At 32.4% G+C, this 23,698-nt stretch overlaps 5 protein-coding genes and 1 long non-coding RNA gene across 7 annotated transcripts; 4 read left to right on the top strand and 2 right to left on the bottom strand.

The window, feature by feature from the left end:
- Positions 1-4,012: 4,012 nt before the first annotated feature.
- On the top strand, positions 4,013-4,757 carry LOC146943718 (pathogenesis-related protein 1-like). The gene has a single exon (XM_085741991.1). The coding sequence runs from the start codon at positions 4,084-4,086 to the stop codon at positions 4,561-4,563; it is 480 nt and encodes a 159-aa protein (XP_085598117.1). The 5' UTR covers positions 4,013-4,083; the 3' UTR covers positions 4,564-4,757.
- Positions 4,758-6,389: 1,632 nt separating this feature from the next.
- On the top strand, positions 6,390-7,087 carry LOC146943719 (pathogenesis-related protein 1-like). The gene has a single exon (XM_085741992.1). It carries the CDS (start codon positions 6,408-6,410, stop codon positions 6,906-6,908), a length of 501 nt encoding a protein of 166 aa, XP_085598118.1. The 5' UTR covers positions 6,390-6,407; the 3' UTR covers positions 6,909-7,087.
- Positions 7,088-9,457: 2,370 nt separating this feature from the next.
- On the bottom strand, positions 9,458-11,939 carry LOC146943720 (uncharacterized). 2 transcript variants are annotated; one of them, XR_015025691.1, is made up of 4 exons: positions 11,683-11,939; positions 11,389-11,432; positions 11,200-11,272; positions 9,458-9,860 (listed from the first exon to the last, which is right to left on the bottom strand). It is a non-coding gene; the product is annotated as an uncharacterized LOC146943720 (long non-coding RNA). The 2 variants fall into 2 exon arrangements; XR_015025690.1 differs by having other exon boundaries at positions 11,389-11,939.
- A 546-nt stretch (positions 11,940-12,485) lies between these two features.
- On the top strand, positions 12,486-13,213 carry LOC146943721 (basic form of pathogenesis-related protein 1-like). The gene has a single exon (XM_085741993.1). It carries the CDS (start codon positions 12,571-12,573, stop codon positions 13,060-13,062), a length of 492 nt encoding a protein of 163 aa, XP_085598119.1. The 5' UTR covers positions 12,486-12,570; the 3' UTR covers positions 13,063-13,213.
- Positions 13,214-14,223: 1,010 nt separating this feature from the next.
- Positions 14,224-16,920, top strand: LOC146943722 (serine carboxypeptidase-like 20; the record flags this gene model as incomplete). Its single annotated transcript, XM_085741994.1, has 6 exons — positions 14,224-14,354; positions 14,508-14,653; positions 15,732-15,808; positions 16,197-16,263; positions 16,376-16,456; positions 16,536-16,920. Coding segments are annotated over 4 exons (411 nt in total), but the record flags the coding sequence as incomplete, so codon positions are not given.
- Positions 16,921-18,709: 1,789 nt separating this feature from the next.
- Positions 18,710-21,948, bottom strand: LOC146943723 (plant cysteine oxidase 5-like). Its single transcript, XM_085741966.1, has 3 exons — positions 21,151-21,948; positions 20,764-20,915; positions 18,710-20,622 (listed from the first exon to the last, which is right to left on the bottom strand). Exons 1-3 carry the CDS (start codon positions 21,248-21,250, stop codon positions 20,446-20,448), a joined length of 429 nt encoding a protein of 142 aa, XP_085598092.1. The 5' UTR covers positions 21,251-21,948; the 3' UTR covers positions 18,710-20,445.
- Between the last annotated feature and the right edge of the window lie 1,750 nt (positions 21,949-23,698).

Consider the following 23,698-nt stretch of genomic DNA (forward strand, 5'->3'; position numbering starts at 1 on the left):
AGAGACGGAAATATTGGTAAACAACTATGGAATAGTCCCTCACTATTAGAGAGGGAACAAGAATCCCTCACTGATTACTGACGGATTTGCCAAAGTTTTCTGGTGCATATATAGTGACGGATTTATATGATTAGTGAGGGATTTTATCCGTGTCAATTAGGGACGGAAACCAAAATCCCTCACAAAAATTTAGCAAGGCCAATATTCTTAAGGGATTACCGGTCGTCACTAAATCCCTCACTAAATTCGTTAGTGAGGGAATTATGGTAGTTTAGTGACGGATTTCTACCCTCTCTAAAATTGATTTTTCTAGTAGTGACATAAGCCCAAATAATTCAAATACAGGGGGGTTTTTGACCATTATTGATAAACTACAGGGGGGGTTTTGACCATTATTGATAAACTACAGGGGGGTTTTTGACCATTATTGATAAACTACAGGGGGGTTTTTGACACGAACTTGTTGGAACAATAACAACACAAACAACTTAGAACAATAGCAGCACAAACAGCTTAGCATAATTGCCTCTTACATTTGTTTCCAATACACATAAGAAAATACTTAGAACAACAATACATATTTCATATAATTATTGTGAACCAAGAATTTTAATCAAAACTACCAACATACACAACAGTACTATCATGTACTTCAATAAAAATCAACATGCAAAGCTTCCATTATCATTTTCATCATTATTAAGCCCTAAAGCAAGCTTCAATTCCCCCTCTTCTGTCCAAATCGAAACACACCATCAATTTCACATTATATAGTAGTGATAATAATGACAGTGGCATATATTAGTCATATAAATTAGCATATAGAAGGAATAAGATTCATAGTAGTGATCAATTATCATAAATTTGCAAGGAAAAATCATATTTTTGTTCAAAAAAAAAATTTCAAAAAAAAAAATTTCAAAAAAAAATTAAAAAATATAGTCAATTACCCCCCTCTGACGTGGCATGCCTTTTCTGACCATGTGGCAGTGCCACGTGGGCAGTTAACTGCCACATCAGCATGTTGGATGGAGGAAATTAACGGAGGGGGGTAATTGACTAACGTTTATCAATTTCGGGGGGTAATTTGATATTTCGTTAACTACAGGGGGGTAATTGACGCGCCTTGCAATTTCGGGGGGGTATTTGGCTAATTACTCGTTTATGAATATATGGTACTCCCTCCGTCCCGGAATAACTGACCCATTTTCTAAAAAAAAGTGTCCCAAAATAACTGACCCATTTCAATTTTCAATACAACTTTCATCATTTCCAATACAATATAACACTAAATAATACTACTTTTATCATTCCCAATACAATATATTTCACTTTTTCCTTTATTTATACACTTTTCTTAATCTGTGTGAAAAACCAAAGTAGGTCAATTATACCGGGACGGAGGTAGTAAGAAATTAAATAGAAAGAAGAACTAGTTGTGCCTTATTAATGGAGAAGAGATCATGTGTTCCGTTATAAGTTACTCCCTCCGGTCACTATTATAAGCAAATTTTTACTTTTTAGATTTATTCAATAAATGATGTATGTGGTCTACAATATAGACTACATACATCATTTAGTGAATGAACCTAAAAAGTCAAAATTTGCCTATAATAATGATCAGAGGGAGTAGATAGCATTCTTGAGCCAAGTGAATGATTAAATGCAGCAAGCATGATGACCCCTACACCTAGGAAACATGTGCTCATTTATCTAGCTCTGTTTTTCTTCAAGCAAGAAGCAACTTGGCAACCAAGGAGTGACAGACTGTGATATATGAGCTGGAGGGCAATGATGTAACTTTAGCAGTTCAAAACTCTAGGGTTTTTCCGCCAAAGGGACTGCATGTTAAAATGTGAAGGATATGGATAGGGTTTTGATAGGGATGGCTTGCAGAATTTAATAACTTTTATAAGATTAAGATTAAGATAAGATAAGATAGGATTAAGATACGACAAAATTAAGATGGGTGGTGTTAACTTGTGCCCTAAGGGCACATGTTAAGCAACCAAAAGTAGTAAGAAAAAATCAAGTATGGATGATCTATATTATCAATTTTATAGTAAGAAAAAATCGTAAGAAAAAATATTTGAATAATTAAAAAGACATAATTTTATTGTTTCGCTCAGGGCACAAAAAATATTAGAACCGGTCCTGCTTATATGCTCAGTTTTTGCTCTAAAAATATCTATATAATGAATTGTGGTAGATTTGACTAATCAAAGAGGCAATGAGATTAAGACATTGAACATCCGACATGACTAAATCATTTTAACATGTATATTTGTGTCCATCTTTTGATTATTTGATTATGTGTCTCCAGTCCTCTTCAATTATTATTTTGTGTTTTTAATGTTTTTGGAAATTTTAAATTTTTAAATTAAGTAGAAAATAATTTCAATAAAGTATATACTGTCCAATTTTATAGTAACAAATCAAAGACACATTTTGTTTTTGATTTTTCCTATGATGGATTTCCCTTTTGTTTTTTTATGTGACATTTTCTTTTTGCTGAATAGTCCATATTGAGCAAGAAGAATAATGGTACATCCGTTCCTAAATATAAAATTCTTTATAAGTATTTTTTTTTTCTTATCCCTTTTCATAGATCTCTTTTAAATTGTAATTTTTTTGTTGAATATTCCATATTGTAGCTTAATTTCTTAATCAGCCTACACCAAAAGTGAAATTCTCGAGTTGGTGCCCTTTAATCTAATCCACCTTAATGAAAATTACGTTAAAATTGGTGGAAATTAGGAGCCAAGTTTTTCTCTTCATGGACGCAATTTCATTTGAAAATTCTATAATCTAGGCCGGTAGTCTTTATTATTGGAAAAAATCCAAGTCTCACATTGGATAAATAAGACTCTAGATAAGAGTTTATAAAGAGGAGACATTCCTGACTTACAAGCCGGTTTTGTGAGGATGATTTATGCCCCAATTTCAACATGGTATCAGAGCCTCTCCAAGATCATATGGGTCACCTGCTATCGGTCACCCACCATTTATGTCCACGAACCAAACTCAATAGTGATGGTCTTTAGAGGGTGTGTTAAAGAGTCACTCATTGGAAAAAAAAATGGCATGAACATGTGTTTATAAGTGGGAGTAATCGTCACCTCACAAGCCGACCTAACCACGATTCTAAGATGGTATTAGAGCTTGTCAAATTCAAGCATCACCTACCTATCTACGCACCAAGCCCAACGAGTGTTGGGCATGAGGGGGTGTATTGGGAAAAATCCAAATTCAAGGATGGATAAGACTCTTGAGAATAGTTTATAAAGAGGACACATTTCTCACCTTATAAGTCGATTTTGTGCAAAAGATTTCCTATAAATACATTCCGAACTTATAGGTGCTATGACGTCCATTGAGATTACCTTTTCTCAAGCTTGCTATACTTTATCGGTGTCATCAATGTACCTATTCTTGATAGAAAGAAAAAAAGAGAGTAGTGTTATATGGCACACCTTCTATGCCAAAAAATTGACTGATGGTGGCGAGTTATTTGTTGTGGTCCACCGGTGGTCCTTTTGATTTGAGGTTCGTATTAGGAGATCCTTTTCCTAAGTTTTAAAAATTAAGTATCATTTTCTCAAAAAAAAAAAAATTAAGTATTATATAGAAAAAATTAAAATCAAGTATGGATGATCTATATTATCAATTTTATAGTAACAAATCAAGACAGATTTGTTTTTCAAGAAGACATTTCCCTTTTGTTGAATAATCCATAACAATGAAGAAGAAGAAAAATGCAATTGCTTAATCAATCAACACTAAAAGTTAAAGCTGTGATTTAATCCACCGTGTGAGAATTACGTTTCCAAGAGGGAAAGCAGCCAGATTTAATTTGTTTGATCATGGAAGAAAATTTCATCGTAGAAAATTCTATTACCCTTAGCAATTGTCTATCTTACATAATAACCTTCTCTCTCTTTTTTTACAAGAAGAATAATCTTTACAATTACAAAAAATTTATGTAAGAAAATCCCTGTTCCCTATAAATACACCACAAGAGCACTAACATTTTTCATCAAATACCTACCATACCATTTATATCTAGCCATAATAGTAACAGAAATGAGTTTATTTTCTCTATTGTGTTTCTTGGGCTTATTACTCATTATTGGTCATGTTGCACATGCCCAAGACTCACAAGCAGACTATGTGAACGCTCACAACGAAGCAAGATCTGAGGTTGGTGTTCAAAATATTGTTTGGGACAATACTGTTGCTAGTTTTGCACAAGACTATGCTAATCAACACAAGGGTGATTGCCAACTGATCCACTCCGGTGGCCGTTACGGGGAGAATCTCGCGGGTAGCCCCGGAGACTTGAGTGGCTCAGATGCAGTGAAGTTGTGGGTGAATGAGAAAGTTGACTATGATTATAATAGTAACACATGTGCTTCTGGTAAAGTGTGTGGCCATTATACTCAGGTTGTTTGGAGAAACTCACAACGTCTTGGATGTGCCAAAGTGAGATGTGATAATGGAGGCACATTCATTACTTGCAATTACGACCCACCAGGCAACTATAATAACGAAAAGCCATACTAAGTGCTTGCTTAATATCATCATTAGCATGTTTCAATTTAAGCTTATATAGAAGTCATACCATATCATGAATAAATAAATGCATAATAGCAGGGTAAACGTATGTACGTAATGAGTTTTTGACTCATTATTATATATGATAGTTCTCGTATTATTGGAGTATAATAATAAAATAATGTTCATGTGAGTTTGTCATATATATATGTATAGTAACTTCCAAGCTATAAAACCATCGGTCTTAAAAATTGTGGTATTTTATAAGTAAAATCCCTCTTGTATTCCCTCACTCTTCTTCCCTCTCGCTCCTTTAAGAGATCATGGAATAAATAAATCTATCAATGTTTATAACACTTTATTTTTATTTTGAATATAGAAAATGATATTTCAAAATTTTATAATAAAAATTATTTCCCTCAGTGATAATAATATGGTAAATTTGTTTAAACATATACTGGTAAGTGATACATGAGTCTTATCTTCTTCGGAAAAAAATAAGATTAGTCTTATGGGTTTTATGTCAGCTAAGAAAGTGTCCAAAAAGGAATACAATATCGATAACAGAGAAACTTTACCCGATACCCCCTAATTATACTCTAAATTTTCATTTTAATCTCAATATAAATTTTTTTCAATTTTTAGTCTCTAAAAAAAAATTATCTACACTTTTAAATCACGTGATGTGTATCCTGTAAAAAAAAAGAGCTTTTGCAGGAATGTTTAAAATATTATATGAATATTGCCAAAAAAAATTTAGAATTTTCTAATAAAACATAAATTAAATATGAATGTTTAAGCATCGAAATTATAAAAGTTCATGTTTTTTTAAAAAATTCTATTTTTTAATGGTTCATATAATATTCTAAAGGTGACTACGGATTTTTTCTTTCAAATTTCCAAAAGATAAACATGAGTTGACTTAAAAACTAAGACCAAATGTGTGAATGGAAAAGTTTTGGGGACTAAAAAATATAGAAAATTTTTAGGGGGACAAAAATATAAAATTAAAATATTTATAAGCATAAAATACATATTTAATCTTTTATTAAAAAAAATATTTAATCCTAATATATATATATATATATATATATATATATATATATATATATATATATATATATATATATATAGAAAATAAATTATAGTAGTTTTTGGTAAAAAAGAAATCGATAATTGTTGTTGTTGAATCATGTCAAAAAATATTCTGATACTTTTTTTTAGGGACAAAGTATTTTGATATTGAATTATCGATATTCATTCCTCTTTAATTTTTAATTTTAAGATATTTTTCCATATAAAACTCCTTGTAAAAAAATAATTTGATTTTAAATGAATTGATATTGTAAATTAATTTTGTTTGAAAGTAAGTTAAATACACATAAAATGAATTGAACAAGATAAAAACCAAGGTTAACAATGTATTGCCAATTTCTCTTTTATACTCCTACCAAAAAAGAAAAACCAACTCTTGTGCTAAAAAGAAAAAATTATTATAGTGCTAAAATCAGCTTTTCCCTCAAAAAAAAAAAAACTTTATTCTAGAACGTCTGTCTTTATATGTTCAAGTCAACTCTACAATCTAGAAATATATTTTTTGGTCAAAGATTTAGAATCAATTCTATATCATCCAAAAGTGAAACCAAAAGATACTTACTCTAGAGCCAAGTTTTTCTAATCATAGAATTTCTTTTTTAAAATGAAAAATAATATCTCTTACCAAATTTAATGTTTTTCTTTCTTACCAAATTTAATGTTAAAATCTGTATAAATACAACACTAGAGCCACAACAATTTTCATCAAACAACTACAAAAACCATTTAGCATTCTGATATTTACAGAAATAAATCAAATGGGTTCATTTTCTCTGTTGTGCTTGTTAGGTTTAACACTCATTATTGGTAGTCACGTTGCACATGCCCAAGACTCACCAGCAGACTACGTGAATGCCCACAACAATGCAAGATCGGCAGTTCATACAAACGTTAAAATTTCAAATATTGTTTGGGACAACAAAGTTGCTGCTTTTGCACAAAGCTATGCTAATCAACGCAAGGGTGATTGTCAATTGATCCACTCCGGTGGTGGTGGGCGTTACGGAGAAAATATCGCAGAGAGCAGCGGCGACATGAGTGGCATCGAAGCAGTGAAGTTGTGGGTGGATGAAAAACCAAACTATGATTATAGTAGTAACTCATGTACTAATGGTGAAATGTGTGGCCACTATACTCAGGTGGTTTGGAGAAACACAAAGCGTATTGGATGTGCCAAAGTGAAATGTGATAATGGAGGCACATTCATTACTTGCAATTACGACCCCCCTGGCAACTATATTGGCGAAAGACCTTACTAAGTGATTCATTTTTTATTTTTATTTTGTATCATTATTACTTGTTTCAATTTAGCTATATATCATACCAAGATAAAATAAAACTAAAAAAACATAGCAAATGAGTTCCCGTGAGTTCATCATATATAACTTGCAAATTAATACCATCGACCAGGCTTGAAAATTGTGGAGTTTAACTTTAAGTCAATTTTCTTTTGTATTTCCTATCTCTTTCTCTCTCACTCTTTATCCCTTAAGAGATCTTGGATTAAATAATATATCATTTACAAAGATTATTTATCGAATCGAATATCGAACTATTTTCGAGTTTTTTTATGGTCTGTTTCAATTAATTGGTATGTTTCTTAAGAAACATTAGTTGTGTTTTTCCTGGATTAAATAATATATCATTTACAATGATTATTTATCGAATCGAATATCGAACTATTTTCGAGTTTTTTTATGGTATAATATATCATTTACAATGATTATTTATCGAATCGAATATCGAACTATTTTCGAGTTTTTTTATGGTCTGTTTCAATTAATTGGTATGTTTCTTAAGAAACATTAGTTGTGTTTTTCCTGGATTAAATAATATATCATTTACAATGATTATTTATCGAATCGAATATCAAACTATTTTCGAGTTTTCTTATGGTCTGTTTCAATTAATTGGTATGTTTCTTAAGAAACATTAGTTGTGTTTTTCCTTTTGCTTAGTGCTCTTGGGTTTAGGTTGTTGTTCGTGTGATCTCACTTACTAGTGCAGGCTTGTGTACTTTAAGTTGGCTTGCTGCTCGGAGGCGGATCCAAACAAATGTTTTGTTAGTCAAAAGAAAATTAAATTAAATAAAAAGAAAGAGATACTAAGACTTTGGTCATTGAAATGTATTTGTATGGTTAAAAAAAAAAAATTAAGGAGTGTGGCTAAAATAACACTGACAAAAGAATTAGGTCATTGAAATTATAGACCGTACTATTTCACCTAAAATAAAGGTTTAATAGTTTTATTTTAACTAGTTTTATTAGCCCGTGTATATTTATAACCCTAACAATTTCTAATTGAAACAAAGTGTGTCGTCGCCCTCCTCTAACATTTTATCCTTCACTAGACTTTTGACCCGTGCTATCGCACGGGTCTCTAATAATACTGGACAATGTATAGTGAAGTAATCCTTGACAAACGTTAGAATATAAATAAAGCAAGCACATCATATTTGAAATAAAAGTATTAGTATAACAAAACACATTAATAAGGATATCCAAAGTTTTTTTGTAATACGAACCAACTAAAGTACATTTTGGTATATTTCTTTATAAACCATATTTGATGTTACATTTGTATCATCACCCTCGTCATCATGAACCAATATCTTCAAGCCTTTCCTATTAGTAACTCTAGACATGGCAACGTATAGTTGCCCATGGGAGAAAATTGATTGAGGCAGATAGACTCCAACATGTTTAAGCGACTATCTTGACTTTTATTCATAGTCATAGCAAATGAAACAACCAATGGAAATTGTCTTCGTTGAAACTTGAATGAGATTCTTTTGTCTGATGGAGTCAATGATAACCTTGAAATGTAAACCTTTTGGAATTCCAGAAGCAACAATCGTGTTCAAAAATTCATGAGTATGCACATCAAACCCACACGACGCACGGGTCTGAGATCTTAAATTATTAGTATTTTTAATCAGACACGTGTAATGAAGTTGGGGGTTACATAGCTCAACTGATTTCAGTTAAGTAATAAGTAGTTGAATGTTTTACGTTCAAACCCGAACGAAGAAAAAAAATAATGTAAGAACTAACCGTTAATATGTATCATTTAAAAAAAAAGACGCGGTATTGAAGGAACACTATAAAGCAAAATGATTACCAGTTTAATACATACTTCAAATACATGTATTAAATACGCAAACTATCATGTATGTACCTAACAATTTGAAACTTCAAAAAAAAAAAAACTAACAATTTTTTTTTTGGTAGTATCTAACAATTTGAAGCATTACTTTATTTTTCAAATACTAAAAAGAAAAATTTATGTCATATTATTGCTTGCTCATTTAATTAAGCCTATTAAGATCACATCATATACAGTGATGACATCTTACAACTTTACAACTTAGACCGACATTTACAACCAAACAGTTTTTGATGTGTATGAGTGTGTGATGTCTGCAGGATGTACAGGAGGTTGAAGACTCATGCAGCAATACCTCTGTGATTGACACACCAACCAGCAAGACAAGTCTTAAGAGGTCCTCTGATAGCATTAACTCTGTGGTTGTTGAACCTGGTGAAGCTGGTCAGGCATCGGTTACAAAACCTAACAGGGCTGTTCGTGTCAAGATTGAGCCTACCGACACTAAAGCTGTTTAACTTGCTCGAATGCTGGAACTATCTGCTTTGTTATCGAATTTCTTCAATCTCAATGAATCAGACATTTAGGATTCAATGTTTTTCCTTTCTGTAACAGGGTCGATGTCATGGAAATTGTTTAATATGGTACATTATAAACGTTTGTGGCAATCTCGTCATCTATTTTTATTTTAATAGATGATATATTTTAAAAAACGGGTACAAAGTCTTCAATACAAAACAACTCTAATAGAGTAACACCATTCAGTCAAGACTACACCAATTAAAGACTCCTCACTCCCCAAATCAAAAAAAAAAAAAACATTGGTACAATACAAAACAAATAAAGTATAATCATTACATGTCTATGCCACATCAATTTTACAACGTGACACTAAGCAGCCATATCACTCAAACATCAGTAAGTACAAAACCAAGCCGAAATAGTAGTAAATGACAGAACCGTTGTTGCATTGCTCAAGAAGGCTGCACAACTTCATTATCAACACACCAAGAGGCATAACTGCAGCAAGGATTCAAGAGTGTGCCAGCGTATGACTTAAAACAACCTTTCATGCACAACTTCATGTTTTTCATATTTTTTCTTCACTGCACAATGAAACCAAAAGGTTACAAACTCCCTCAATAACTCAATTAGTAGAAACCAAGCCCTCTATACAAACTCATAATCAAGCTTACTCCAGATTTTCCTTTAAAAGGCACTATGGTCACACAGCCCACATTATGACAATTAATACAAAATCACTATGATCACAAAGATGAATTTGACAAAAAAGTGAGTCTATCATTAAACTACATGGCAGAACCCATATTTAATCTTGAGTATATAACAAAGACAAACAAATCATAAAGAAATGTATAAGATTCGTTTGCCCAACGACAACAAATTCATAATACTCTCATCTCATGTTAGGCCAAGGAATGTTTTCCCACCAAAACAATTAAAAGGGACACCGCATGGACATCAAAGTGTTGCATAAAAGTCTATCAACTTAAAAAGGCATACTAAAGAATCAACTGAAAAAAGGGTTGCCCTCACATTGAAAGGGAACAAACTATGCATACCATAGACTTTTTGAAGAAAAAACACGTAACTATAAGCCAAAATCACGGGGGATGAAACAATAAAATGCCAAAACAGATATATAAAATATATGTGATATGCCCCAGCCATTCAAGTATGAAATATATGTGATATGCCCCAGCCATTCAAGTATGAAAATATTAGTAAACTAACGTTTCCACTTCAACCACAAAAGGGATACCAAAGAAATTTTGCTTTCACTTCAACCATATTTATTTCAGAATTTTGCCCCAGCCATTCAACTATGAAAATATTAGTAAACTAACGTTTCCACTTAAACCAGAAAAGGGATACCAAAGAAATTTTGCTTTCACTTCAACCATATTTATTTCAGAATTTTTAGAAGGTAACTTGATTAGTATTAAAAGCTATCAACCGAAAGGGATACTAAACATATTTTATATATGCAAGGGACTATATACAACCAAACCCTTTTGGCATTCATTCAACATTCGCACACTTTCATAATGACCTCTAAACCCTTAACGATATGTGCGTTCATCATATATATATATATATATATATATGATATATGGAAAGATAAAACAAACTCAATAATTAAAAAAAAAATATAACAAAAGAGATTAATTGAATAGACTAAACAAAAGATGAAGGCCACTACACATATCATATAAAATAATTAGAGTAGATATGACAGTTCATAAAAGCATTATATCAAACAGATGGGGGAGGCAAAAGTAAGTGGAAAAACTGATTCACAAAGCCTACAATATAAGAAACAGATGCACACTCCAGTTTGGTTTTGTTTAACTTCGGATAATAACAATTGAAAGCATAATATGTTTTTTAAGATGTAAATAAATCATATTAATAGGTGCATACCATCAATTTTCTGCAAGATTTTCTTGACTTTATGGTTGCATCCATCCCATATGTTCGCTTTAAGCACAAATTTCTGCATACACAATAAGAATAAGATTAAGTTTAATTTCATTGTTCAAAAAATGAAAAATAAACTGAAATGGGACAAAAGCAAAAATAAAAGAACCATGGAGAATGTGATGGAATTACCTGTATCTTCGGAGTTAAGTTTGTAACTTGTCATAAATGAAGATCTGGGCAAAAGAAAAAAGAGTGATTTAGATATGAGCAGAAGAGAATAAATGAGGGAAAAAAAGGTCTCTGGGTATATAAAATCAAACTCAAAATCAAATTTTTACTAAACTATCAAAAGATGATGTTTATCCCCTCAAAACCCCTGAAAACAGAATCAAAAAATGAAATTCGAGCCATATAGTGTAGCGTGCGACCACGAAAATAAAGTGAATCGATTAATTAAAGGAAAGAGTATATGAACTAAGATACCTGAGATCGATTGAAGAAGCATATGAGAGCAGTGGGGGCGAGAGAGAAGAAAACATGCATAACAGAGAGAGAGAGATGTGGTTATTCTCATAATTTGGTTTCTATTCTGTTGTTCGCGGCTTTTTTTTCTCCTTCATTTGTTACTATAGCTGTTTCGTAATTAAGGTTTAGGTTAGGGTTAAAACAGGAATTTTATTCTCTAGGGTTTAGGTTTAATTAGGGCTAAAATGATGGCTTGGGGCAACTTTTATATATAGTATGATATGTAAAAAAATATTTAAGAAATATATGTTGTGGCTATGGTCAAATCATGCCATACATTGCATTCGTCCATATTGTTGCTGAGTACATCTTGTCCTATAATTTAAGTTGCTTCAATAAATATACTTTTGGGTTTAAAAAAATATATAGCTAGGCTGTAGGTAAGAATGTCATGCGTAACACATTTTAATCGAATGGTATCCGCTCGACTTGCAAACTTACACAAGGTGTAAGTCGAAAAGTCAAAATCATCAATTTGTGTAGGTTGGGGGGCCAAAAGTGAAACTTAGCCACATAAAAAGTACATATGTAGCATCCTAGTCATTACATTTGGTATCCACACCTATGTGGTTAATATCAAGGGGGCGTCACTTTTGCAAATGTGACTAAAGTTAAGAAGTCAAAAATGTTATTTAAAAAGTTTAGAGGGCCAAATCATCTTTTAGTAAAAATTGAAGGATAAAAAATATAATTTAACCTTCTTTTTAATACTATATGAAAATGGTCAAAGGGACTTGTTAGAAGGAACCGAATCCCTATAAATACATCACTAGAACCCCAACATTTATCATCCAACACCTACTACACCATTTAGCATTCTGAAATTAATTACAACTAAGAACCAAAATGTGTTCATACTCTCTATTGTGTGTTTTGGGATTAATACTCATTGTTGGTAGTCACGTTGCACAAGCCCAAGACTCACCAGCAGACTATGTGAACGCCCACAACGCAGCAAGATCCGTGATTACCAGTGGTAAAATTCCAAATATTGTTTGGGATAACAAAGTTGCTGCTTTTGCACAGAACTATGCTAATCAACGCAAGGATTGTAAACCAATCTCATCAGGTAGTGGTGGCCATTACAGCAACAATATCGCGGTGAGCACCCGGAAGATGAGTGGCACAGATGCAGTGAAGATGTGGGTGGAGGAGGAGCCTCACTATGATCACTATAATAACTCATGTGTTGGTGGTGAATGTCTTCATTATACCCAGGTGGTTTGGGAAAAATCACTACGTCTTGGATGTGGCAAAGTGAAATGTGATAATGGTGGCACATTTGTTACTTGCAATTATTATCCCCCTGGTAACATTCCTGGCCAATTACCGTACTAAGTGATTCATATCAATATATATTTTTATGTAGTATTAGTATTTTATAAGTGAATTCCTTCTCTTATGATCTCTCACTCTATCTCCTCAAAGAGATCGATCTTGGATAAATAATGTATCAATGTTATAATATATAATAGAATTTATCTAAACATATGCTAATATGTGTTAGGGTAGAGATCGAAATATCTCCTTCTTTATTTAGAACTGCACTTCTTAACTAACTCACACCAACCACAAGTGTTTTAATGGACAAAACAGTACAAAATATCGGTATTCATATTTTGAATACTTTCTGCAGTGTTGTACTCCCTTAGATCTAAGGCCGTGGGAATTTTAATATCTAACAAGTAACAACCCTACAAACTTTGCACTTGACATATGATTTTGCAAAGAAAGGAAAAATGAGGATTATCATGGAACACTTACATTCAATTGCATTTAGATAATTGTCAAGACAAGTTATAAATCTACTGACAGAAGTTAGCTGATTTTTTAAAGATTTGTGTGTTTCAACTTTGAGAGTGGGTGAACGTATTAAATTGGATGAGAATATATTCTATTCATTCTCTATAAATCTATACGTTGAGGGAGGATCGTGCTACAAGTAGGAGTCCTGATAGGTATACCACCATAGGTGGCAATACCACTCCTACACCCACATAAAAAAATGACATGTGGCAATGTGGGTCCCACTAAAAAAACAAACATAACTTTTTTGACTCCAACTCTCTCTTCCATCTCTGAGTGTTTCCTCTTCTCTCTCAACATTTTGAGACCTCATCACTATCACCGCCGTGTCTGACCCATCGCCGCCAGCACCGGTCCTCTTTCGTCGTCCTCTCTGTGCATCTCGTCCTGTCTTACTCGCCATCATCGTTCACAGTCCTTAACCCATTTCTCCTTTCTCGACCCACTACATTCGATCCACCATCGTACCGCCGTCGCCGCTCTCCGCCGTCGATCCACCACTACATTTCTCCTCTCTCCGCCTCAGCACCGCCGAACTTAAAATTTTCATCTGATAGTGTCTCCTCTCATTGCAGAAAGGATGAACAAACAAGGATGAACAAAACGTTGTCTCATCTCTGTTGTTGTTGTTTTTTATAACGTTGTTTTTTGTTTCTAATTTATTTCCTGTTTTGGAACAAACAAGGATGAACAAAACAGTTAGCACTGTTGGTCTTACTTCAGATTTACCTCAGCATTGTGCTGACAATTTCAGCACCTGAAACTGCCATTGTAACACATGTTCCTGGTTTCAATGGAACAATACCTTCCAAGCATTATGCTGGGTATGAAGGTTTAAAAATTCCAATTTTTTGTAATTTTGATTCATGTTTTCTTATAACAAATGTTGGGTTATTTTTAATTCTTTGTTTTTTTTTTTTTGACTTATTTGAAGAAATGTATTATTTTATTTTTAATTAATTGACCCTTGAATGAAGGTATGTGACTGTGGATGAAAGTCATGGAAGGAATTTGTATTACTATTTTGTTGAGTCTGAAGGTAAACCTTCTGTGGATCCAGTTGTTCTTTGGCTTAATGGTGGTCCTGGGTGTTCTAGCTTTGATGGATTCATATATGAGCATGGTAATTTTTCTTATTTGATTGTTATGTCCTGTTCTTTTTAATACAAATTAGTGTTTTAACCCCAGTGATGAATGATGTATTATAAAAAAAGTAGGTGTGACACATGTAGTAGATGCTTGTGCCCATCAACCCATTTTTTTTAGAGTTTGAGCCCTCGCCGGTGCATATGGAAAAACATATGTTGGAAGTGGTTAACCCCTTAAATGGTTTTCAGTTACCTCGAGGGATTAGTACCGGCAGTTACATTGAGGGATAACTTGATTTAAGGAAATATACTATGCACTAAACAAGAAAATAATGATCATAATGTTCAGGCATTTTATCAAACACATAATATGCTTCGTTTATAAATTTAGTTACTTGAAGATTATGTTTAAGCCAACGAAGGTTGACTCAGTTGGTAAGAAGTTGACTCACCTGCAAGGTCGTGGGTTTAAGTCTTGTTGCCAGCGCAATGACCTCTTTGATGGGTGATTTATAAGTGCCTTTGTTAACGCTCACTGAGCCTTGAGGCCTGCCTTGACCCTAGTGAACCCCGGAGCCGAACTCACCTATACTTTTTCTATAAAAAAAAAAGGATTACGTTTGACCTAACCTCGATTGACAGTGAACATGTTGTTCTAGGGTTTTTTATTTTTATTTTGAATGAACAGATTTATGATGTTTTTGTTAATGATAAACTATATTAAGCTTTATGATAGTCTATTATTTATTCCTTTCATTTTGGAACATTATTAAATCACAGAATGTTCAGCTGAAATGAAATTTTTAGTCCTTTTCTTATTCCCCCAAAAGCCTCATTCCAAACATATTATTTGGACAAACACGAGGAATTGCAATCGTGAAATGGTTTTCAATTAGTCAGACAAAACTCTTTTTGCTAATTACTGGCTAGCAAGTACACTTGTTCATCACATTTTTCTGTGTAGATTTCCTGGTTTTCTTAATAAAATATCAGCAGGAAGTAGTTATGGTTCAATGGTTTTAATATTTGCTGTCTTGAGTTTTGCTTAATTTTTCTGCCATTGCTAATTGTTATTCAATTTATAAATCATGTGGCAATTGATGATTTCTTCAGGTCCTTTGAATTTTGTAGCAGCAAAGACAAAGGGAAGCCTGCCAACTCTGCACCTCAATCCATATAGCTGGACCAAGGTATGAATTTTTTAAAAATCAGTTGAATTTTGAAAGGGAAGGATGATTTCTTCTCATAGTTTGGTTTTGGGTAGAGACTCTATAGGGTTGTTTGTATTGACTTATTTAAATTTATGTATAATAAGCACCTGTGAGACTGTTTGAGAGCTTTTGAAAAGAATGAGCTCTTCATGATAGCTTATGAATGCAGCTTGGAACTTATATGTAAATTGTTTGACCTTATCTTATGTTATAGGAATAACTTATATGTAAGCCCTTACATGATAGACATTTATGTTATAAGTAAGTAGTTAAGTTGTTTATCCAAACAAGAGTTGTGTAATTCAACAATTACTAGTTTTTTTTTTCTTGTTATCAAATGGTATATGATTCTGATTTTGCATTACAGGTTTCCAGTATTATATATTTAGACTCTCCTGCTGGTGTTGGGTCTTATCTCAGATGAATTGTTTGAGGTGAAAATATACCCTTTTAAGAGCAAGTTTGGAACTATATCTATTGTTTGAAACCTTGTTATATATTGTCTTGTAAGTAAGTTTCTTTAAGTCATGTTGCACTCTGTTGCAGGAGGTTAACCGCGAGTGTGATGGGAATTTCTATAATTCACTCAGTGATAATTGTACAAACAAGCTTGCAAAAATTGATGAGGTGATTTAATTATACTACAGTACTGAGATTATAAGAAATAAGTGAATTTGGCACTCATTGATGATTCTTATTATTTTAGGACATTGATGGGATCTATGAATACTTGTATTCTTTTGTGGCATTGGTCCACCTTATCACTGGGAGTTGAGGCGTCAAGATTGCAATCTGCTGTCAAAATATGCCTCATAAACTTTTAGTGTGTTATTTTTACACAAAATGGGACACTAGAATTCAAAAACAATTTGGATGGTTACCATTCAAATACATGATTAATTACATTTAGTAAAAAGTGGGGTTCTGCTTTCCCCATGGGTGAAGGATGGAGGCAAAAAGAAGAAGATTTAAATTAATGTAGTGTTTTGATATGATTGTAATGTAGATGTTTTCTGATGATATTTTTTAATTGGTAGGACAATGTCGCACCTATAATATTAAAGGAAACACCATATGTTGTTAGTTACTAACATTGTTGAACTATCATACAGTTTAATGAGTCAATTTTTTTTGTTATTTTTTGCTCTTTGATAAAAAAGATGATTGTGTCTTTATTGACAAATGAAATCTTCGCATGTATATATTTTGCCTAAAACGATATTATTTACTCCTGGGAAAGATAACTAGCCAAATATATGGTCTGTATGACCACATTTTTACACATGTGTGACAACTATTTTTTCATAAATTAGAACTTGTCCGTCCTTAGGCGTGATAAACTTACTGATTGTAAAACAGGTTATTTATGGTTGGAAATACTTTTAGTTCAGTGATCAAATGAGATTATGCATTGGATTCGCCTAAAACAAAATTATTTACATCTGGGAAATATTTATTAGCCAAATATATGGTATGTATGACCACATTTTTACAAATAAGTGGCCGCTATTTTTTCAGAAATTAGAACTTGTCCGTCTTTAGACGTGATAAACTTGCAGATTGTAAAAGAAGTTATTTATCGTTTGAAATGCTTTTAATGCAGTGATCAAATGAGATCATGCGTTCGATTCGCCTAAAACGATATTATTCACACCTGGGAAAGAAAAACTAGCCAAATATATGGTATGTATGCCCATATTTTTACACATGCATGACCACTATTTTTTCATAAATTAGAACTCGTCCGTCTTTAGGCGTGATAAACTCGCCGATTGTAAATCAGGTTATTTATGGTTGGAAAGGCTGTTAGTGCAGTGATCAAATGAGATTATGCGTTCGATTCGCCTAAAACAAAATTATTTACATCTGGGAAATATAAACTAGCCAAATATATGGTCTGTATGACCACATTTTTACACATGTGTGACCACTATTTTTTCATAAATTAGAACTTGTCCGTCTTTAGGCGTGATAAACTCGCCGATTGTAAATCAGGTTATTTATGGTTGGAAAGGCTGTTAGTGCAGTGATCAAATGAGATCATGTGTTCGATTCGCCTAAAACGAAATTATTTACATCTGGGAAATATAAACTAGCCAAATATATGGTCTGTATGACCACATTTTTACAAATACGTGACCGTTATTTTTTCATAAATTAGAACTTGTCCGTCTTTAGGCGTGATAAACTTGCCGATTGTAAAACAGGTTATTTATGGTTGGAAATGCTTTTAGTGCAGTGATCAAATGAGATCATGCGTTCGATTCGCCTAAAACGAAATTATTTACACCTGGGAAAGAAAAACTAGCCAAATATATGGTCTGCATGACCACATTTTTACGTAAATTAGAATGTCTCACTGACAATTGGCTTGAATTGCTTTCTTTTTTTTTTGCACATGTAAGTTACAGATAACCAAATAAACGAACAATATAACCATAATTTGTCAAAGGATTTTTGCATAAATTAGAATGTCTCACGACTAGTTTTAAACACATGAAAGGAAAAAAAACATGGTTACACCTTTGTAAAATTGTGGTTACACACTTCAAATATTTGGTTATACATAATTTTCCTATGAAAACAATATTATTTTAAGGCGAGTTATCACTGAAATATCAAAAAGTGATAAAATGTAGTGAAAACAATATCATTTTAAGGCATTTTTAAGGCGATATATGTATTCGAGTTTAAACTATTTACTCATTGTTTGATGATCATTGAAAAGTGAGGTGAATGATCTTCATTGTTTGACAGACTTTAGGAAAACTATCCAAAAATATTTGCGTTTAACCATTTTTTAACAAAGGTATAACCACATTTTATTTTCATGACCAAATTGTTTTTATCACTATTTCACATGATATTAAGAGTTCAAGAAACATAGAATCTATATCTTTTGATATTTCAGTGATAAATTTCCCATTGATTTACAATAAATAAGGAAAGTTTACAATACCTTAATATTACACATCCAAGTCAAAACATTACAAAGAAATCTGTCAATTATCAAAGAATCACTCATTCTTTCTTATGGTCCTTCCCATACACTTTTCATCTTTTCTTCTAGTACAATCAATCCCTCCTATTTGTTAAACTGGTAATACAAGACCTTGACTTTCATGATTCCAAGATCTTTCTTATCTTTCACCTTGGGTATATCAAGTCATGACAATTGACAACAACCTAAATTGAAGCTTCTTTTCAGTTTGTACTTCCAGATCAAGGGGTAATATTATAATTCCATTCCCAATCATTTATATTGCTCAATGTCATCATTAAAAACCTGAACTGTTAGTTATTGAGTCTTCTTGCAATCAACTAATTTGCGGAGCCCAAACAACAAACACATTACTAATCATTATCAAATGCAAAATAAAATACGCCACAAAACAACTCCAAAAATGAAAAATTACATACGGATCCAATTTATACCAACAACAATCACATTAATATATGTACCTTGTTCCAAGAAACTTATAGAAACTGCTATTCAATTTCATACCAATGATCATCAATTGCAGAAATAGGAAAACTGAAATCCTCTAAAACATACATGTAGTACTTATAACATGCGTTATATGTGAATAATTTTCTATATTTGACAAACTTCTTCATTCCAATTAGTCTCCTTCTCACTATTTCTACGCGTATTTTCTGTGCAATGCCTACATCTGAGGCAATTTGCGGGATCTTAACTGATATGCAGGGTTCATATGTGAACTATTGTATAACTTTCTATATCCGAGTTAGGAAAACTAACAAAAATTGTGCTAGAATTCACCATTATTTTTCAAATGAGTTACCCTGTGTGAGATGTGAATTACTAAAAAAAAAGATTGAGAATGACTGAACCATGTTTTATCCCGGGGGTGCAATTTTTATTTTCATATAGATTTTGTCTCTTTCTCACTACTTGTCTACGTGCTCTCTTTGAAAGGAATAAATATGAGTACTTAATAAGTGCACCTTGAATCTTGGTATGACAAGATTGAAAGTGAGAAGCAAAATTAACACTAATGTAGATAGTTAACATGTGATAAAAGGCAATTGATTGCAACTTTCTCCAACAATTTATCTAGTAGAGACATGTTAAACTATTTGGAAATAGACTTAAAGAAACTTTCATCCTCTGTTGATGTTAATTTCAAGTCAAGGATTACCCCTTAAAGAGATCTATAAAGACAGGTTTTGACCATTTTGCTTAAAAAAACAAAACAGAAAAGAAGGCCTAAATCTTACTCCACCTAACAGTTGCTCAAGTGCAATGTTGAGCCCTTAATCATCTTTCCTTAATTCCAACTAAAAATTAGCAAAAAGGTATTTTTTCTGTAAACGGTCATCTAAATAGGAAAAGGGGCATGTTAATGAAGCCAAATTATAAAGTTATTGTGCAATAGCTAATCTACTTGTACTTTCTATAAGAAGTAAGTAAATCAAAGCAATTACGATCCCATGTGCGAGGTTTTAAATTATTGCCACAATTGCAGCCATAATGTCTAGGTTTTGAAACCGTTATTACGCCCGCATCAAACCCATTTGTCCACAATTTCTCACAATATCAACAATTGGAGTGTAGTTGCATTTTCGATTACAAACAATTGTTAAGGACTGAATCATAAGTAAATACAATAAGGAGTGTCACCTTGGGATAGATCACATGATGCAGGCAAGTTGATCCAATCAAATGCTTTCACATGCAACGAACAATAGAGAACCTTGCTTAAAACAGTCATTCTAGGATGATCATGCAGCAGAATCAAAGAACCAGGAGACATACAAAATACTCCAATCTGCAAAAACAAAAAAATTCAGCTTCAGCCCATTTGAATCCAAAATTCAGTGTTAAAAACAAGACTCGATCCAAATATATATAGAGCATCAACACTTAAACAGTGACAAACTGCAATTACAAAAACAATCAAAATGCTTACAGAGAACTTGTCACATTCGTGCAGGTGAATGTACTTAATAGGAGGACCCTTAGGAGTTCCATTTCTCCCATTTCCACCATTCATATAACGTTTCCAACTTCGCGCCAGTTGTGCCTCATGGTCAAGACCGACATGGGAAGGCTTCAACCCATCTGCCATGGCAATGCAGTTTATAAAAGGTTAATTAACACAATGATTCACTGTTCACTGTAACAATAAGGACACTGTACTATTACTAACAACATGCATGTATCCCAAATCAAACATTACAGTATACAGTTCACAATCAAATTCGGCAAATTCAAATACTTTAATTACACATTTATCATATGCAATTAAATAAGTAAATTGTACAAATTCAACACAAAACAAAGGATCAGATTGTACCTAAAACGGTTCGGACTTTTTTGAGAGCTTCTTCTGAAATAGGTCCTTCAGGAGACAAGGAAGCCTTGCAGACGTCATACAATTTTTGAATATACGGCATTGAACTTAACAATTCTTAAACAATCAATGCAATAGCTAGATTTTCAGATTTCAGAATCCAATAAAACAATGAAACTTGGATCCAAAATATCACTCAGGTTGCTAGAATCCAATCAAAACAGCAAAAGAAACAGCTTCATTTCTACGCAACAAAACAAGTGCATGAGAAATTGATCAACTCAAATCCAATAAACAGTATCTGCAATCATCACAAACATCAAAAATTCACAACACAAATAATTATAACCAATAAAATCAGTTCAAAGTTCAAACCATAAAAAAAAAACTTGCAAAAGTTCTAAACTTTAGTAACATCATCACATAAAAATTCAATCTTTGAAATTAAAAACAACAAAAAAGAAAATGGGTTGTCTTGAATAATCAAATTATGCCATACCCAAGTTTGATATGACGGAATCAAATTATTCCTCAGTGTAGTTCCGCCCCTGAGTGTGAGCCTACGGTGCTTGTGAGGAGACAATGACGGACAAGAGAGGCGGCGGTGGGAGGAGGTCGTAGTTGTTGAGGGAAAAGGAGAGATGGAAGAATGAACTTAGAGAGATAGAAAGAGGAGAAGATTATGTGGTTGTGAAGGAAACTACCAAACTACCCCTTATCACGTGAATTTACCAAACCACCCCTGCCACATCAGCGGGTGTACCAAAAGGGTGTACCAAAAGAGTGGTTCACCAATCTTTTTCCCTACAAGTAGTGACCATCGGCCTGCAGGATGGGTAAAGAAATTTAGGGTAAATTGGTATACATCATTGGGCTACAAACACAATAATTAGATTGGAAAAAAAAAAAATCGATCATTCGAAAAGGGAGGTCGCACATAGCAGTTTCTGTGAATGCATAAAAATAAATTTAAAATTCATATTTTTAATCATAGCTTTCAATTTGCTCAAAAATAATAATCATGGCTTTCAGTGTCACACATGTGGGATCCCATCTTTGTTAATACCAAACAATAGTATGACAAATATGAATGATATTACCATCGGTGACAGTGAGTAGGTGACAATGAAATATTACGGCTTTGGAGATAATCTTGCATAGACACAAATACAAAAAAAAATTATTTGGTTATACACACAACAATGAAGAAATTTAAATGATAATTAAATTAATCACATTATTCAACATCATTAAACCATCTTTAAAAAAAAATCAATTATGTGTGTGAGTGTGCCTAAACTTTTTAAATTTTGGGTTTGCCCCTGAGCAAGTATTTCTCTTTGTAGGACTAATTGAAATATTAGGACAATATGAATGATATTTTACCACAAATATGTCACCCTTTTTAGGGGACAAATATGTCACACTTGACTACATATAATCCAGCCTGACTAAATGTCCGAAAGCATTAAGTTCTTGATTTATTGAGATTATCAAAGATTAGTCAAACGTGTCAAGAGTGATAATTTAAGATAGATTGTTATTCTAGTTCAATGAGATTCAAGATGATTTGGACACGAACTCTTGAATTTATAACTAGAATAATAACAATCTATCTTAAATTATATCACTCTTGACAAGTTTGTAAATCTTTGATAATCACTTTTAATCAAGAACATAATGCTTTCGGACATTTAGTCAGGCTGGACACGGTCGATTAAGTTATCCGATTTTTAAGGCATTGCAGGTAACTAACTGTATTCACTTATATTATTAATTATCTCATGTTGAAATTCGAAGCTCAAGTTGCTCCATTGTGGAATACATTCATCTTTCGTTATATCCAAATTCTTTTGGTATGTGTTCGTAATTTTTATGTCTATACGTAATATATAAAATAAACCACAATATCAGAAAATGTATGAAATTTTGGTCTAGTGAATAGTAGTAACTCATACTTAGAACGGGTCAGTCAAACTATTAATTTTTTTGGTTACAGTCAAACTACTAATATATTATACATAGAAAATAAATTATCGTATTTTTTGGCATAAAAAAGAAATTGATATTTTTGGTTGTTGAAATATTCATGTACGTTTTCTGATATTGAATTATGTCAAAAAAATCTTTTGATGCTTAATAAAAACTTTTGATATTGAATTATCATATTCTATCCTCTTTAATTTTTGATTTTTCAGATATTTTTCCATTCAAAAAATCCAATTTAAATTTTTTTGAAATTTTAATAACTAATTTAAATAAATAATCAATTTTATAGTAACGACCTCAAGACACTTCCCTTTAGTCAAAATAAAAAATAAAAAATTCAAGACACTTCCCTAAAAAAGAAAAACCAAGACACAATACATCCTTTTATTTAAATGCAAAATATTTCCTTTAGTTTTTTAGGAGACATTTCAATATTTTGGTTCATTAGTCCATAATGAACATAATGAATACCACATTTTCTTCATCAATTAACAACAAAAGTTAAAGTCGTGATCTGGTACCTTTTTCGTTTTACGATGACAAATATTGATTTTGAATAAAC

The sequence above is a fragment of the Medicago sativa genome, chromosome 2 (genome assembly GCF_051527215.1).
Source record: "Medicago sativa cultivar Bolivia chromosome 2, Bolivia_mono, whole genome shotgun sequence".
NCBI lineage: Eukaryota > Viridiplantae > Streptophyta > Magnoliopsida > Fabales > Fabaceae > Medicago > Medicago sativa.